The 15,557-nt window shown below is 48.7% G+C and overlaps 2 protein-coding genes across 2 annotated transcripts; one reads left to right on the forward strand and one right to left on the reverse strand.

Moving 5' to 3' along the window:
- Positions 1-7,476: 7,476 nt before the first annotated feature.
- Positions 7,477-8,619, forward strand: B0J16DRAFT_384818 (uncharacterized protein; the record flags this gene model as incomplete). The annotated part of the gene is made up of 1 exon (XM_046131457.1): positions 7,477-8,619. One exon carries the CDS (start codon positions 7,477-7,479, stop codon positions 8,617-8,619), a length of 1,143 nt encoding a protein of 380 aa, XP_045983405.1.
- A 1,421-nt stretch (positions 8,620-10,040) lies between these two features.
- On the reverse strand, positions 10,041-14,014 carry B0J16DRAFT_140796 (E1-E2 ATPase-domain-containing protein). The gene has a single exon (XM_046121892.1). The coding sequence runs from the start codon at positions 13,867-13,869 to the stop codon at positions 10,516-10,518; it is 3,354 nt and encodes a 1,117-aa protein (XP_045983406.1). The 5' UTR covers positions 13,870-14,014; the 3' UTR covers positions 10,041-10,515.
- Between the last annotated feature and the right edge of the window lie 1,543 nt (positions 14,015-15,557).

The following is a 15,557-nucleotide window of genomic DNA, read 5'->3' on the forward strand; positions in this document are numbered from 1 at the left end:
ATATAGATCGCCCAGACCGCGGCTCCATCTAAACAACCGCCAGTGCTACAGTACAAATCTATTCTGGTAACTATTTTATTATTGTCAGATCTGGCAAGGTCCATGTCGTGCTTGGTTCGTTAGGCGCCTGGTAATGACAGCGAGCCAGGGTCTGTTGTGAAACGCGGCGCTTAGAGGAACATGGTAAGCGCTCTCATCTGGGGTGCAGGGTAGATGATGGAGTACTGAGTTTCAGCTGTAGTGAAAGGTGTGTTAATCAATTTTGAAACGTCTGGGGCGAACGTTGAGGCTGTGTTGTCTTTCTTGGTATTGTTTTTCATGCATCACAGAGTATTGGTTACGTCTTCTTGTTGGTGTTGCGTTGATATTGGGAGGCATCCAAGAAGAGTAAATTGATAGCCGAGAGGCAACACAGTCACGATGAACACTCTTGTAATAGAAGCCCTGTAAACTCCACAAACAAAGCATCGCGAGAACCGTTGAGCTATGTCATTCATCATGCATCAAACTCAAAAACCCCTACAATGCTGAGTTATCATGCTGTTCAGGCGATCATGAGCGGCAGTGCACAGCTCGACCAGGGTTTTGAGAGCGGGAAGCGCCAATCCCGCGGCTTCAACCGAGGTTCTGAATGAAAAGTGGAGACAAAGAGCAGAGGCAGCCCGGGACTCGGATGGGGCTCGCCCGGACCGACCGATCGACCGGAGCGGAAGAAGAAAGTATCAGACGCAACCACGGAGGATCCCAAATAAAGACAGACATAGACATGGGTAAATACTATATTTCGATTAAATGATGGTTAAAAGTAGATCCAGCAGGGAAAATACGAGTCGACGGTAGGGATTCTAGGGATAGTCCACTGAACACGAACACTGTAGATTCACTCAATTGCCAATTGCAAGGATACTGCGGGTTTGCATTAAATGTTCTACACCGCAATATACCACCAAGAGTCACCCATTGGGCTCTTTCTCCATTGCCTCCCGATCACGGCTCCAATCCAAGGCATTAGTTTACGATTTAGTTAACTTGTTCCCCGCATCGTCACAAGCTGGGTAGCTTGATGTTGGGCATGAGGCTAGGACCAACCCAACCACGCGGACATGCTGGCCAAGGCCAAGGTCATGAGATGTTCCGTTCCACTCTTTGCAGCCACTTCTTTGCTATTGCTGGGAAATATCCTTGAAATCAGGAATGGCATTGTTTTGATCATTAAAATCACTCATGATAGGTTCAAGATCAAGTGATGACCACGACAGTCCTGCTTTTGTTGTGTTGTAAGGTTCTGCTCTGTTCTGTACAGTATCGTGTCGTCCTGTCTTGTACCGTATTCAGCTGGTTGAGGTTAGTGGATACATGAGCTGTACGCATGAGTGTGAGTGGAGGACATGTCACGAACTAGTCTGCCAACTCCTTGTGTCTACTTTACTAAACTCAAGATCTAGACAAGAACCAGGAGAATACTAGTAACTGTGGACTTGGGACCGCTGCGAATAGCTGCATATACCGAAACCAGCCAAAGGTTAGACCGTTTGACTTGACGTTAAGTGACTGCAGGCTCCGAAAGCGGTCGGACCAGTACGTGTCGGCGTCGCCACATGCCTCATCCGGTGCTTGAGCCACACTTGCTCTGCGTAAACAGTGACAGCGAATGCATCAGCCACATCTCGAAAGCAAAAACTCAAACTCTTTTGCAGGGGAGAACGAGTCAGAGCCACGCGTTGGGTGGGAGGGCCTTTGACATGCAGGCGTCAGGGATGTGCATGCAGGGCTGACCAATAAGAGGACGAGCTTTAGAAGAGATCTTGGGGGCGTGCGACACGAAGGCTTCGTGCAGGTGCGCTACTGGTTTAGCTGGCTCAGGGGTCAGTGGCCAGGGGTCAGGATCAGGGGCCAAGGACCTTCAGCAGCAGCAGAGGGTTGTTGGCTATCGTGAGAGGATGGATGGATGGATGACTCTACGTGTGCTGTCAGTGGTTGACCTTGATTCATGCTATGCCTCCAACCAAGATTGACCCAACGCCTCCAACAGTCGGTGAAGCAGAGTTTTACAACCAGAGAAGTCATGTTGAATTATGTGGTGATATTGACCTGTCACTTGAGTTGAAGATAGAGCCATAAAGTCAATCAGTCCACTTGCTGCAACAGATCTCGCGATAGACTCAGATGATCACCACGTCTTCGATCGTGGATGCCCTCATGGCAACTGAGACCAGAAATGCATCGAGCAGACTAACTAGTCTCGGCCTGCTGAGAGTTGATAGCCAAGTCGAGATTTGCTTGTTGCTGTTAAATGGTGATGTGCGCTACAATGCACTCACTGTAAGGCTATTGTGATGAAGATCCTAGTTGAGCTTGACCTCGAAATCGTGAATGGAGATCTCCAGGGCAGGACTGGACTGGACTGAACAGGACAAGGGGTGGGGTGGTCTATCAGTGCAGGGGCCTTTTGACTGGTATGCAGATGCCAACCATTTGATGGCCTCTTTCTTGCTTGAATGGACGTTTTTGTTAACAGAGCAGCTGTATAAGGTTTCGTACCTATTTGCTGTTGATCGATTGCCCTGAACAAGTCTATCGATTGGGTTTCGCTCCTCTATCCAGGGCAGGAGAAGAAGAGGAGATGAGATAAGGTACAGACAGTACTGTATCAGCTGGGCTTGCCTCCCTCGCGTGAGGTTCAACGGGAACCATTGGCGGTGATGCCCACCCTTTTACAGGCGCATTCCTCGAAAGGGCTGCTCCCGAGTTGAGCTAGTGGTGTCTGCCGACACACGAGATGCAGCTCATTGCGGTGCAGGGGGAGTCTTTTAGTGTCTGACAGGGGACAGAGAGTCCCAGAGAGGCAGTAATAACACGGAACTATTTGTATGGACTGAGACATGATGGCAGCATGATTACCTTGTGTTTGATCCTCACGGACAATCACAATGGGCCAAGGGATGAAACGGTCAATTGCCTTTCAGTTGATGGCTGATAGCGTCAGGTGAAGGAGGTTGGTGATTGATCTACTCCATCACCAACCTGCATCAACAACTGTAAGGGATGAAATATGCATCTGCATCTTGTTAACGGTGGTTATTCTCCTTTCCCTTTGCATTACCCCGCAGTCTGTGTTGAAGACAGTCGAGGCTCGGAATGCAGAGGACGAGATGAGTCTATAGCGGACTGGCCGCTGTAGGTTGATGGATCCCCCATGACCCATAGATCCATGCCAAGACCAAGTTTATCAAGCATTGTCTGCACTGCTGTATCTAGCCGTTTGGATATCTTCAATTTTTCTCGAGTCCAGTGTCGTCTTGGCAAACATATCTGTCATCCCCGTGGCTGATGTTCCGAACGCCATCGGCCTTTAGACGAAGCCATCGTCAAGGGGAAGATCAGCAAGAAAAAGCAACGGTCAGTGATGGGATTTGGACAGGAATGTGATTCACTGGACGGTCAACGACAAGCGGTACCTTAGCAAGTGCACAGGCAGTACTACTCTTAACGCCTCGTCCGCTTTCCGTCATGTCTAGGCTCTGGACCTGAACCAAGAGCTCGGTTCTACAACAAGGCGCCACGGCTAGGAAGTTAATTGGAATATTATCGTAGACAGCATAGCAAACAAGTTGAAAGTGGTCTGACAGTAAATTTCGACCATCTATCTACCTACACACAGACCAGGCCCGAAAACGTGGACGCATTGGCCTTCTTTACCAATGAAGGCGTTAAGATCACGATCCTCGGTATCCTCAAGGCACGAGGTGGTGGTCCGTTCCAAGCTGCTGGGATCATCAGTACTGTAGTGAAGGAAGGAAATATACCGGGCTCACAGAAGCGGTGGTGAAAAAAAAATACGCTGGCGTTTGTGTTTGTGTTTCCGCTGGCTTCGCTTCTTCAGGACGATGGGGGCCATAATCCATGGAGATATCGGGTAACTGTGTCGCAGGCCAGCTCGTCTTGGCAGTCTCACATTTTTTTTGCTTTTCTGCAGGGGCTTTTTGTTTCTTAAAGCATCTGCCTTTTGTGGCTTGTAAACCTCTTTTTTAATTGATGGAGTATTGAAACGAATCATGCTAGCCAGTGAGTTTTGGTGTCGAGTCCAACTCATAAACTTTGGTTGATGGGTATGAATTGAATTTCACCTAATGCAGGGTCTGGGGGCCTATTCCTGAGCTTAGCCAGGGGAGGCAGGTACATACAGAACAGCCACAGTTATAGGCCAGGTACAGACTTTACGAAGTCGTCTATACTGCAGGCCTCTGGGTTCATAGGTGAAACGGCTGTACCATTCGAGATGAGAGCGAAATGAAAGTGCCAAACAGTCAATAAATGGGTTAATTAGCCAGTCAATCAATGTCTTTGTGCTTGTGTCTGTACAACTGCTGCACGAGGCGGGACGAGAGAGCCGAAACCGAAACGGCCGTCACGCAAGGTCAACCGCCACTGAGAGGCCTGAGAGAGCGGCCCGTTAGTTATGGCAGTTTAGTTTGCCGATATTAGGGCATTATCTGCTAGGCAGTGCATTGATGTTCATACTTCCATAGGTACTGTACTCTTATATATGGATGAGCGCTTAATAAGATGAGATGGACATTTTCTGTAACGGTGATGAGGGGTTTCTTACGAGAGAAGAAGGAGAATCAGAAAGTCCCTGTAGATCGCATACTCGTGGTACGCGTACAAAAAGAATGGAGAAATCAATTGTTGAATGTAGGGTCTGTTGATCTTGTTACTGAAGAAGAGAGTGATCAACCAACTTTGCCTCCCCCTCAGTTGTTTCCAGTGAAGGTTAGAGGGCTTGTAGTGAACTGGCAGCAGCCCCAGTTTTGCTTCAGACAGCCTGGTTTCATGTCAAACGAGTCGACAGCCAATCGCTAGCCTCGCAACCGCCCAGAGGCCTGTTTCGTGTGTTTGAGGACCCCCACAGCCAATCATCGACCCTGTCAATATCTTCCCGAGCGTTTAAAGAGATGCACGATATGCGCGTCTGACTGGTTGAGGAGGAAGTCGTTTCTAAAAACGCTGACAGACAGGCATTAGGCGGTTCCTTTTGGTCCATGGCCTGGAGATGAGCATGTTGTTTATGCAGCTTGGTTGGTGGTTGAAGGAGAATTTCCCTTGCCATGAGCTTATTATTAGCCATCTATTCGTGGCAAGCGCAGAAGAGACTCGAAGGGATCCATCTATTGTCGTGTCTATGGGATCAGGATCAGGATCTGCAGCCAATGAATTTGATCGTCTCTGATCTTCTGCTGCAATGTCGCCTAAGGACAAGGAAACCTCATAATTCGAGCCTCTTAGTATTAAGAGGGACATCCCATCGCTGTCGTTTCATCTTGTGACTTTTTTATCTACACCATCTTCATCCCGACTCCACTGTTCTGTTCCTTCCTTCTCCTCACCCTCACCTCTTTCCCTCTCTGTCTTTGGAATTCTTAGGTCGATCTTATTGTTTCTTGTTTGCCACGTTTCGACATCCATTCCCCATCCACCCGCATACCTCTGGCAGGTACAGCATCAGCATCAGCATCATCCCTTTGACAACAATTAATCACGTACTATTGTACGGATACAACACAATAGACCGAAGAGACTCTTGACGATTCTCCATCATCATCATCATTAATATCCACTTCGGTGCAGGCCGCCAATCTACCAACCCTTCAATACTTTGCGGAGGAGCAAGACTCTCTCCCTTTGTATGCAATCTTAAAATTCCAGTTGGATTCAACCCTCACAATAAATCAAGAATCAATATTCCTCCCCTTGTTCAATCAAGCCGGTCTTGATACGAAAAGTTTGGGTTATATAACTCTTGAAGTGTTCAACTGTTTGCATTTGATTCTCATCATCAGCATCACAATCATTCATTCAGTCAACTTGATCATCATTAATCAATCCGGCCAACTTACGAGTCTTCCACTCACGTCACCCTGACCACCCAAAAATAATATCTCATCATTCACTTTCACCACCATTCCGATTGACAGGTCCTTCCAACGCCTCCTCCTCCACGACCCTCAATTTGGACTGTGTTCTCGCCAGTTTAGTCTACACAACGATTAAACTCGAAGCCAACGAGGAGAGAAAAAAGTTTAAATTGCTTCGACTTTATTTCCGCTCCGATCACTTTCGCTCCTACAGCAACTGTTCTCGGAAAGGTCAATTCTATCGCTATTCGCTCATCGCCGTGCAATCAAGGCCTCGACCGCCTTATCCCGTACCCGGCAAAGCAAACAGCAAGCACTTATCCGATCTGTTCTACCCAGATTAGATTTGAGGCTACTAGATCTGGACTTGGAAGACACAAAGTATTCTTTACCCTGGTATTTTAATTAATATCAGAAATCAAGTAAAGACAAAGACTCTCGGAAGCTAGTCTATCCTGCAAGCAAACAAAGGAAAGCAGCACAGCACAATACGAAATACAATCTCGTTGTTTCGGTAAACTGAGACACTCAAACGGACGCAGCACAGCAACGAGACATTTTAATATTTGCTACGCCGCATCTGCAACGCAACACTCACTTCACTCACTGTTGAGGTTTCTCTCCGTTCATCTTCCCTTTATTACGCAGACAACCACGACTGCTCTGCTTTTCGGTTTTGCCACCCACACTTGCTCCAAAAAACTGTCAACTTTACCTTGCCCGTGGCATCTGCCTTTACTTGGCTAGTTACAGGACCTGCTGGAATCGATCTAAGCTCAAGGCATCCAACCAAAACGTTTATCCTCCGGCCAGACCGCTCTCCAATTCAATTCAGCTGCTCTAGTACTGTATCTACCTACGGTTTCTTCCTCTGCAGTATCGACACTACAGCACACTAGGTGGACCTGACCTAGTCTCGAGGCATCTCCGTTCCCCTGCAAGAACCCAGTGAGTGACCCCCTCCCCTCTCCACCCCCTTACCCCCTGCACACACCCGACAGCCAGCCAAGCCCAGCCCGCTTGTGGCACTGGGAGACTCACTGAAAGTGAACCCCTGTCCACCTCAACCTCAGTGAGCGACGCGGCGCTCAGCCTCTACATGACACGCCCCATCCACCCCAAAAACGTCACTTTAGCTTCCTGTACTTACGAAGCAAGTTAGTCCCAGTCGGCCTAGTTTAGGGTCCCGTCCCAACCTTTAGGTCCCTCACCTCAGTACCTCACATGAGCCGTTCTGTCTCTTGATTGATATATCAAGCACTACATCGCCTCACCCCTGGCTGGCTTCCTTTTCCAGTCACATTCACTCAAGGTATTAATCACCTGCTTTCGCTTTTAGCTTTGCTCTGCATTTTGTATTTCGCAGTTGCTTTTGCATCAAAGGTCAAGGCCTACCAATCCTTCTTGATTTGGTCAGCTATATCTGAGCTAACCCAACCTTTCTCACCCCACCCTTCACTTACACACGGTCCTCCTTCCTGTGTATCTCTATCTATATACTCTCTACATCCTCCAATTCTACTCACCTCCACCTCGACCTTCTCCCTCACACACATTCACAATGGCCTCTACATCATCACTACGATACCTTACCATGGAGGAGCTCAACAAGACTGCCCTGGAGCAATTCGTCTACCAGCCTGTCGGCCGCGATATGATCGCATACCTCGCCCAAGCCGCTCACAACGTCATCGCCTGCGACTCAACTCTCATGCCTCCCGCTCCTGCCGATGCTCGTCACAACATCCCAACTCCTCCCCGGAGCCCGGAGCCCCGCACTGTCCGATCCGAAGATGGCGCCCTTCCTACTCTTGAGGAGTTCATCACTCAGCTTGTCGTCTCTTCCAACGTTCAGGTTCCTACTCTTATGTCCACACTTGTCTACCTCGGTCGTCTCAAGTCTAAGCTCCAGCCCATGGCCCGCGGTCTGCGATGTACCGCCCATCGCATCTTCCTCGCTGCTCTTATCCTCTCAGCAAAGTACCTTAACGACAGCTCACCAAAGAACAAGCACTGGGCCAACTACAGCCACATTACCACCGAGTGCTACAACTTTGGCTTCAGCCGCACAGAGGTTAACCTGATGGAGAAGCAGCTTCTCTTCCTCCTTGAGTGGGATCTTCGCATTTCTGAGGAGGACCTTTACCGGGATCTCGACGACTTCCTTGAGCCTCTCCGCCACAAGATTGCCGAGCGACACGCCAGGAAGATGCGACACCGCGAGGAGAAGCGACGACAGAAGGAGGCCTATATCGCATCCGCTCGATACCCCAGCCCTGCTTCTTCCCGTGGCCACTCTCGCTCTCGAGGATCAACACCCGAACACGCACGAAACCTCTCTGGAGGATCCACCACTCCTCCTGGTCTCAGCTACAGCAGCTCTTCTAGCTCTTATGCCTCATCTATCTCTTCTGGCCGCGCTTACTCCCAGGCTACTACTCCTCTAGAGCCTTCCGAGCACGAGCCTTACTACTACGAGTCGCAACAGGGCAGCCTCTACGATTCACCAGTACAGATCGTCCCCGATGTCGATTACCCCAAGGCGCATATGCCTAGTGGACGCATGCTTCCTTACGAGATCACTGCCGATGAATACCAGCAGTACCAGCACTACCAGGATGCTTCCAAGAAGCAGCAGCAACAGCAGCGTTCACGACGGGGTATGTGGGGTCGCCTTCTCGGTGGTAGCGTCGCTGTGCGATGAATAGCCACGATCAGGCCTCGCGCGCGCACGTACTCGATACCTAATGCATAGTCTCGGCGTTCACACGGACCGACGTTTGGCATCACTTCAACTTTGCACTTTTTCGCATGGTAAAAGAAGGCTTTGCAAGGCGTTGATTGGTTGCTTTTCTTTACGTCTGCTTTTCTTCCAGAAAACCAGATACACAATGGGACGGCTCTAACCGCCCATCATTATTCCCTTTGTTCTATTATCAATACTACCGACTTTACTTGGGTTTCAAGTTTTCCCAACGGGAAAACCGGCGTTTTTGGGTTTTGCATGAAAGACAGGAGTCTACCCGGGGATAAGGGGGGCGTGTGCATTACAATTACTGTTACGGGTTGGGTGGTTTCTGGGATCGGCTGGATGGGGCTGGGTTGAATCACGCACTATCAACGTTTTTTGACGGCCTCTACAAAGTTATTACTTTTATGCTCTGGTTGGGATAGGATGGGATGAAACGGCAACAGGAACATGGAGTACACTGCCTCGGATTCGAAGGATTTGGGATGTGGAGTTTTTAATTTGGAATGATTTTTGGGTACAAATTTTCAGGCGGTGCATACAAGAACAATAAGACAAGACAGACAAGATACCTTTTTTTACACTACATTAAACAAGTATTCAATACAAATCGGGCGACATGCCGCGATATGCCTCAAAGAATGCCTCTTCTAGCCTTGTGAATTACTATTACTATTACAACCACATTCTTACAATTATCAGACTAAGGTATCACTAATGTCGAATGAATGCTACTGTAGATCTCACTTGTGTTAAAAATAAGCCTTATTCACTGCCTGACAGTCGGCCTGGACACGCATTGCAGGGTTGTTCCCAGGGCAATTGCCAATTTGGTAGGCTGAGTTGGCTCTACAACCAATCATGTCATCCAATGTGCGAAGGGACTGCAAACAGCTCGAATCCTTCGAGGTCGGATTTTGACGAGTCCGACCGTCGGCGTCAGCAGAGGAGACAAAAGAAATGGAGAAGTTCAATATACCGGATCAAGGACCAGGAAGAAGAACGAAAAAAAAAAAAAAAAAAAAAGGATACAATGATGAAATATCACATATCTGCAATGACTCAAAATGAAAGCGGAAAACTTGGTAACAGGGCGGGGCGTGCAAGGACAACGTAACGTACAGTAGATGGTTGCGTATGCAGGTGGCGGATTGGGCGAATGCAAATACGGGGATTTGAGCTTGTTTTATGGAGTTTATTAAACATGTTTACTTGATACGAGATCTGTGAGCGCATAAACAGCGTCATGTTTCATTCTCAATTGAAACGTGTTTTATTAAACATTTACTACAGTATGTCAGTAAATACAGTATCTGCAGTAGTCAAGAGATATTTTTAGAATTTGATCTGCATTGAATGCGTCATATCTGTTGATTGATTAATCAACTGCGTTCATTAATTAATTAACTAAGAAACTAATTCCTACTACTACGCAATCAATCAATCACTCAACGCGGGGGAAATTAATCGTGGCTGTAAAGCCATCGCGGATCCTTCGGACGAAGAGCGAGACACAAGATGTGACCGTTAAAGAGCGAAATGGTGTGCATATTGGTCTATCTCTAGTACAACTCTGCAGCCTCTGCGCATGCCGTCGGGACCGAGAGCGCAGTCATTAGGGGAAGTGTTTCTAGAAATGGTGTTTGCGAGAATCCATCCATTGGCTCTTGAATAGATCGACATAATGGTACATGCGAATGAGAAACCCGAGGGGTAAGCCGTGCATGCATACGTATTATCATATTATCTAAACGGACCCTGAAATTCAGACCCTGGTGTGCTACAGCACTTGGTTGGGGCTTAGCCAAGCCATCACTATCTAAACCGTGGCATAATACGCCGCCCATCCCTCTACACCTCGACCTCAATGTTACGGTGCCGAAATCCGACACCGGGAATCCGAGCCCGTAGGCTAAGACTGCTCAATACTACACTGATACTTGACAGAGCCATCGCAAGAGCCGCCCACACGGGATCTAACTTGACATGTTCTCCGCTTGAAGTCACCACGGGATAGAAACACCCAGCCGCAACTGGCACAGCCAGCATATTGTACACGAGGGCCCAAGCAAAGTTGACGCGAATTCGACGAAATACGACACGGCTGAGATCAAGAAGCGTAACGACAGCCGTCAGCTGCGACGTTGCGAGGACAAAGGCCGCGCTACTAATGGCCACGTCGCTTCCCGTCCCTATGGCGATGCCTACGTCCGCAGTGGTGAGCGCCGGAGAGTCGTTGATTCCGTCGCCGACCATGGCAACGGTTGCGCGTTTGGACGTTGATCCGCTTGCGTGGAGAGAGGCTTGGAGCGATGAGATTTTGGCTGCCTTGTCCGAAGGGAGAACCTCAGCTAGAACATTAGACGAGGGAATGCCTGCGCGCTGCGCCACCGCGCGGGCTGTCGTGATGTTGTCACCAGACAACATCCAAACTTGTATACCTCGTGAAATAAGGGCTTTGATGACGGGGATAGTTTCGCGACGAATGGGATCAGAGATGGATAGCGCGGCTGCAAGTGTCCAAGATTCAGCCGCTGATGGCTTTGTAGCGACCAAAGCGACAGACTTGGCTTCGGACTTCCAGGCGTCAAGAAGTGAACAGATGTGAGACGAGATGACGACCGAAAAGTCACGCATGAGAAGCTCGTTACCGACAATCATGTCAGTTTGGCCCTCGACACCCTTGAACGAGGCTTTCATACCCCTTCCAGCCAACTCCTCGAGGTCAGTGATGTCGGCAGCCGGGACATCAGCGCAGAATGAAACGATTGCCTTGGCTATCGGATGACTGCTGCTTTCCTCGACAGCTTTGAGCGCCGATAGAAGTGCCTTTCGCTTTCCATCATCAGCTGGAGTGTCTGGAAACACAACGGAATCGGTAATCTGCGGCTCCCCTCCCTCGGTGAGAGTACCCGTTTTATCAAACACAACGCAATCAATCTTGCTCGCCTTCTCAAACGCCTCACCACCACCTTTGGCAAGAATGCCGTGCTTGGCCGCAATACCACCGCCGACGAAGATGGCCGTGGGCGCAGCAAGTGCAAGACCACAAGGGCATGCAACAACGAAAACAGCGATAGCAAATTGTAGAGCAAAGACAACCGGACCACCAGAAGAAGTTGTCCCGTGATCAGGGATATCTCCGGCAAAGCCAATGATCATCCAGATGACCCAGGTGAGTACTGCTATCAGAGTAATAACAGGCACGAAATACGTAGTCAAGAGGTCTGCAATCTGCTCGATAGGTGCCCGCTTTGTTTGACCTTCTCGGACAACCTGGACGATTTGGTCGAGCATGGACTTTCCTGAGGTTCCAGTGACATGCATGGTGATCGCCGCTCCTTTGTTGATGGTGCCAGCAAAGACCTTATCGCCTTCCGTTTTCTTGATAGGACGTGACTCGCCAGTGAGACTCGACTCATCAAAGTTGGTCTCTCCACTAGTGACGATACCATCTGCGGCTGGAGATGCACCCTGAGGCACGCGAATCATATCTCCACAATCAAGTTGATCAACAGGTACAGTGCTGATCATTTGGCTCCCCGATAAGTCCTTTTCAACAAGAAGAGCGGTTGTTGGCCGAAGCTTGCCCAGCATCTCAACCGCGTCGCCGGTCTTGGACTTGCTATATGCCTCGATGAGCCTGCCTGCAAGTAGAAACAGAGTCAGGAAGACCACTGAGTCAAAGTACATTTCGGCACCAGATCCATGATGATTGCGGCTAGATGCAGCTGCGGCAATCATCTGTGCGGCCGAGGATATGTAGGCTATGCTGGTTCCCAGCGAAACAAGCATATTCATGCTGCCAAATCGGTAGAAACGTTGCATAACGGGCATGCGGCTTCCCGAGCGCCACATTGTTCGCACCTCTTTGATTGCTCGTATATGAAACACATCAGCAGCAAAGAAGTAGACTGGAGTAGCGAGGATAAAAAGTGCAATGTCGAGGCGGCTCAGCCCGGAGACCCAAGGCTTCATGAGGTACATCTTGCCATGGTCCGAATCGGGTAGTAAGCTCATGTACACTATTCCAAGGACAAAAGTAGGTACGGCGAAGATGATGGTGAGGATCTCACGATACAACAGAGCTTTTTGATGCTTGGCTCTGATAATTCGAGATCGCTCCTCAAGTGTTGGAGGGTGGTAGATAGACGCTTTAAGAGACTCATCGGCTGCTTCAATGGAGCTCAAGATCTGTCTGATCGTAAAGGAAGGAGAATTAGGGGTATATCGGATTTTGAGAATGGGGTTCTGGACAGTTGGTTCTTGAAGGATTTGAAGACGATCTGGAGCAAGCCCCCTGAGTGTCGTGACGATTCGGGGTGGGCATCTCGAGCAAAATATACCGTCAACGCTGACCTCGACCTCACGCTCATCGACTGATGGCTTGCTCTCTTCCAGGTTGACAACTTGATCGATAGCAGCCTCGTATCCAAGATCCTCGATGGCATCTACAATCTCTTGAGCACGGTCTCCATCGGTGTATTCGATAGTTGCGCTGTTAGACACGAGGTTGACAGCAATCTTTGTGACCCATGGATATTTTTCAATCTCTTGTGTGATTGTGTTAACGCAAACAGCACAGGTCATGCCGCCGATAGAGAGTGTCACTCGCGACGATGCAGCTGGCGCTGTACCTGTGACGACTTTTCGTAAAGGATAAGGAGCAGAGCCAGGTCTCGTAGTAGTATCAGATACGGTGGAAGAGACTCGTACCAGCTGGGGCTTATCGTCTGCTGGGAAAGATTGCTGAGGGTTCTCGTCGAGTTTACATGCTTCGCAGTTCTCGAGATGAGCTGCTCGAGCTCGCTCGAGAGCAAGAGGTGAGACTTGTGGGCGCCAGAACTGAAAGAAAGAATCTAGCCATCCCTCGGCGTGTTCAGCAACGCGACTGCTTTCCCCTTCCACTTGCGAAGCTTGGTGGAGATCATTTGCAGAGTTTGCAGTGGTGTTGATGCCGCACACCTCAAAGCCGGCGTCTTGGAGAACTCGTTGCATGCTGTTAACTGAGGCGAAGGAACTATCCTTGTGCTCGACTGTGACGACAGAAGTGACGAGATTGGGAGAAACCCATAGTACGCTGTCGCCGAATGTATCGTGTAATAGGGAGCGGATTAGGGTGACGCAAGTTGGGCAGTGGAGGTTGCCCAAGAGAAAGGAAGTTGTGACAATGGAGGGAGATGACATGTTTGCGGTGTTTGTCATAGTTGAGAGTTTGTAATCTCGTTGTGTTTGTAAAGAATCTTGGAGGTTCAGTGAATAAAGTTGATGCGATAAACCTTGGCTGCCTGATGAATGTGCGCGAGTTTTTAGGATCAAAAGGGGCGGGAAAAAATATTAGAAATTGTATTGAATGAATTGATGAAGAGTTCTGTTTGTCTCGAGAGGCTTCCAGAGCCGGTATTTAATATCATCTGGTCGTGGCCAGAAACCGCACAAATGTCGCAAATGATGACTCTATCGTCATGGCCGCTTTGTCACAAAGTTAGTGCACGGTCAGTGAATGATATGTTGTATTCTAAGGCCATCACAAGTCTTGCTGTCGATAAAAATACATAATAAAGAATGTAGATGCGATTTCATAATTCTGTAAAATTGTTTGATGACTTTTTCAGACTTTCAATAGTTGGAAGGTATTCAGAGCATCACTTGAGTCGCTCTTTCTCTTTCTCTTCCTCGTTCTCTCAGACCAGGCAGGAGGCAAGTCCCACTAAGCCAAATGCAGTAAAGTTCGAATGCGCGGTTTGTGCCAGCCGCTGCGTTAATTGTGCGTCTCGCTCCAACTTAACAGAATTGATTGATTGATTAGTCAAACAGAATACCGGGAGAATGAAGAACAATAATCAGAACCTGAATAGCTGGTATGAACTGGCCAAGACTGGTATCTCCAATAAGGGGTAACGGTAGTACGTAGCAGTCAGTTGCTGAGTGAACATGGGTTGCTGCCAAGACGAAAGACGGCACGTGGTCCAAGGCATCACCAAACTCGTCAAGGAATGAATAAAATTTGGGACCGGCTTTCAGTATGCGATGCGTCTTTGAGTTTTGTGGTCAACAAAACCCTACCAAGAATAGATAGATATCGTATCTATTCAGTCGAAACAGCGGGAAGCAAACTACCTGTGTTTTAGCCAAGACTTTTGAGGGAATCTATTAGCAACACGGTTGACGCAGAAATGGCCCGACTGGCGAAACACCTTTATCAGGTCGCCGCTTGATAAAGAGTCATGGATCAGTATCCATCAGTCGATGGATAATTAAGTAGGACCACCATTTTTTTCTTTCTCTCTCATCGTGCGTGGCCATAGCTCAGTCTATATATGTTCTCGGGGACTTGACGGACACCAGCGGAAACCAGTATTGAATGCCGACAAACCTGGTCAGAACCTCTAGAGGCCCCATATGTCGGATATTTCTTATGGGGACCAGTATTTGCAGTATCGAGACTAGCATAGAACAGATGCTATTCTCCATTTCGCCTGCACGCATATTCGTGTCTGCTGTGAAGAAAGTGAATTGAAAACTGTCATCACCAAGTCCAACAATTCAACTTTAAGCGAGACAGGCCTGCACTGTAACTCCAGAAGTCCAAGCTTTTGTCAATTCCTCGAGATTGCGGAGAAGTTACTGACAGTCAGTATTTCATTACGTACAGTCTCCTTTCTGCATCTCAGAAGGAGCACGAAGCCTCGATGAGCTGTGGGGGATCCAATCAGCAGCCTATCAATATCTTGGCCTTTGTCTGGGGGAGGGGCCAAATATCAAGGCCAGAAACGGCTATAAGCGGGTTGTCAGCAACTTTGATCACTCGTCAGATATGACCCCAATAAGCTTTCCAGCTCTCCAAATCCTTGATCAGCCCCCCTCCTATGGGAGCTTCCATAGAACTTCCA

This window comes from Fusarium flagelliforme, assembly GCF_020744385.1.
Source record: "Fusarium flagelliforme strain FIESC 12 MPI-CAGE-AA-0113 chromosome Unknown B0J16scaffold_4, whole genome shotgun sequence".
Taxonomy (NCBI): Eukaryota; Fungi; Ascomycota; class Sordariomycetes; order Hypocreales; family Nectriaceae; genus Fusarium; species Fusarium flagelliforme.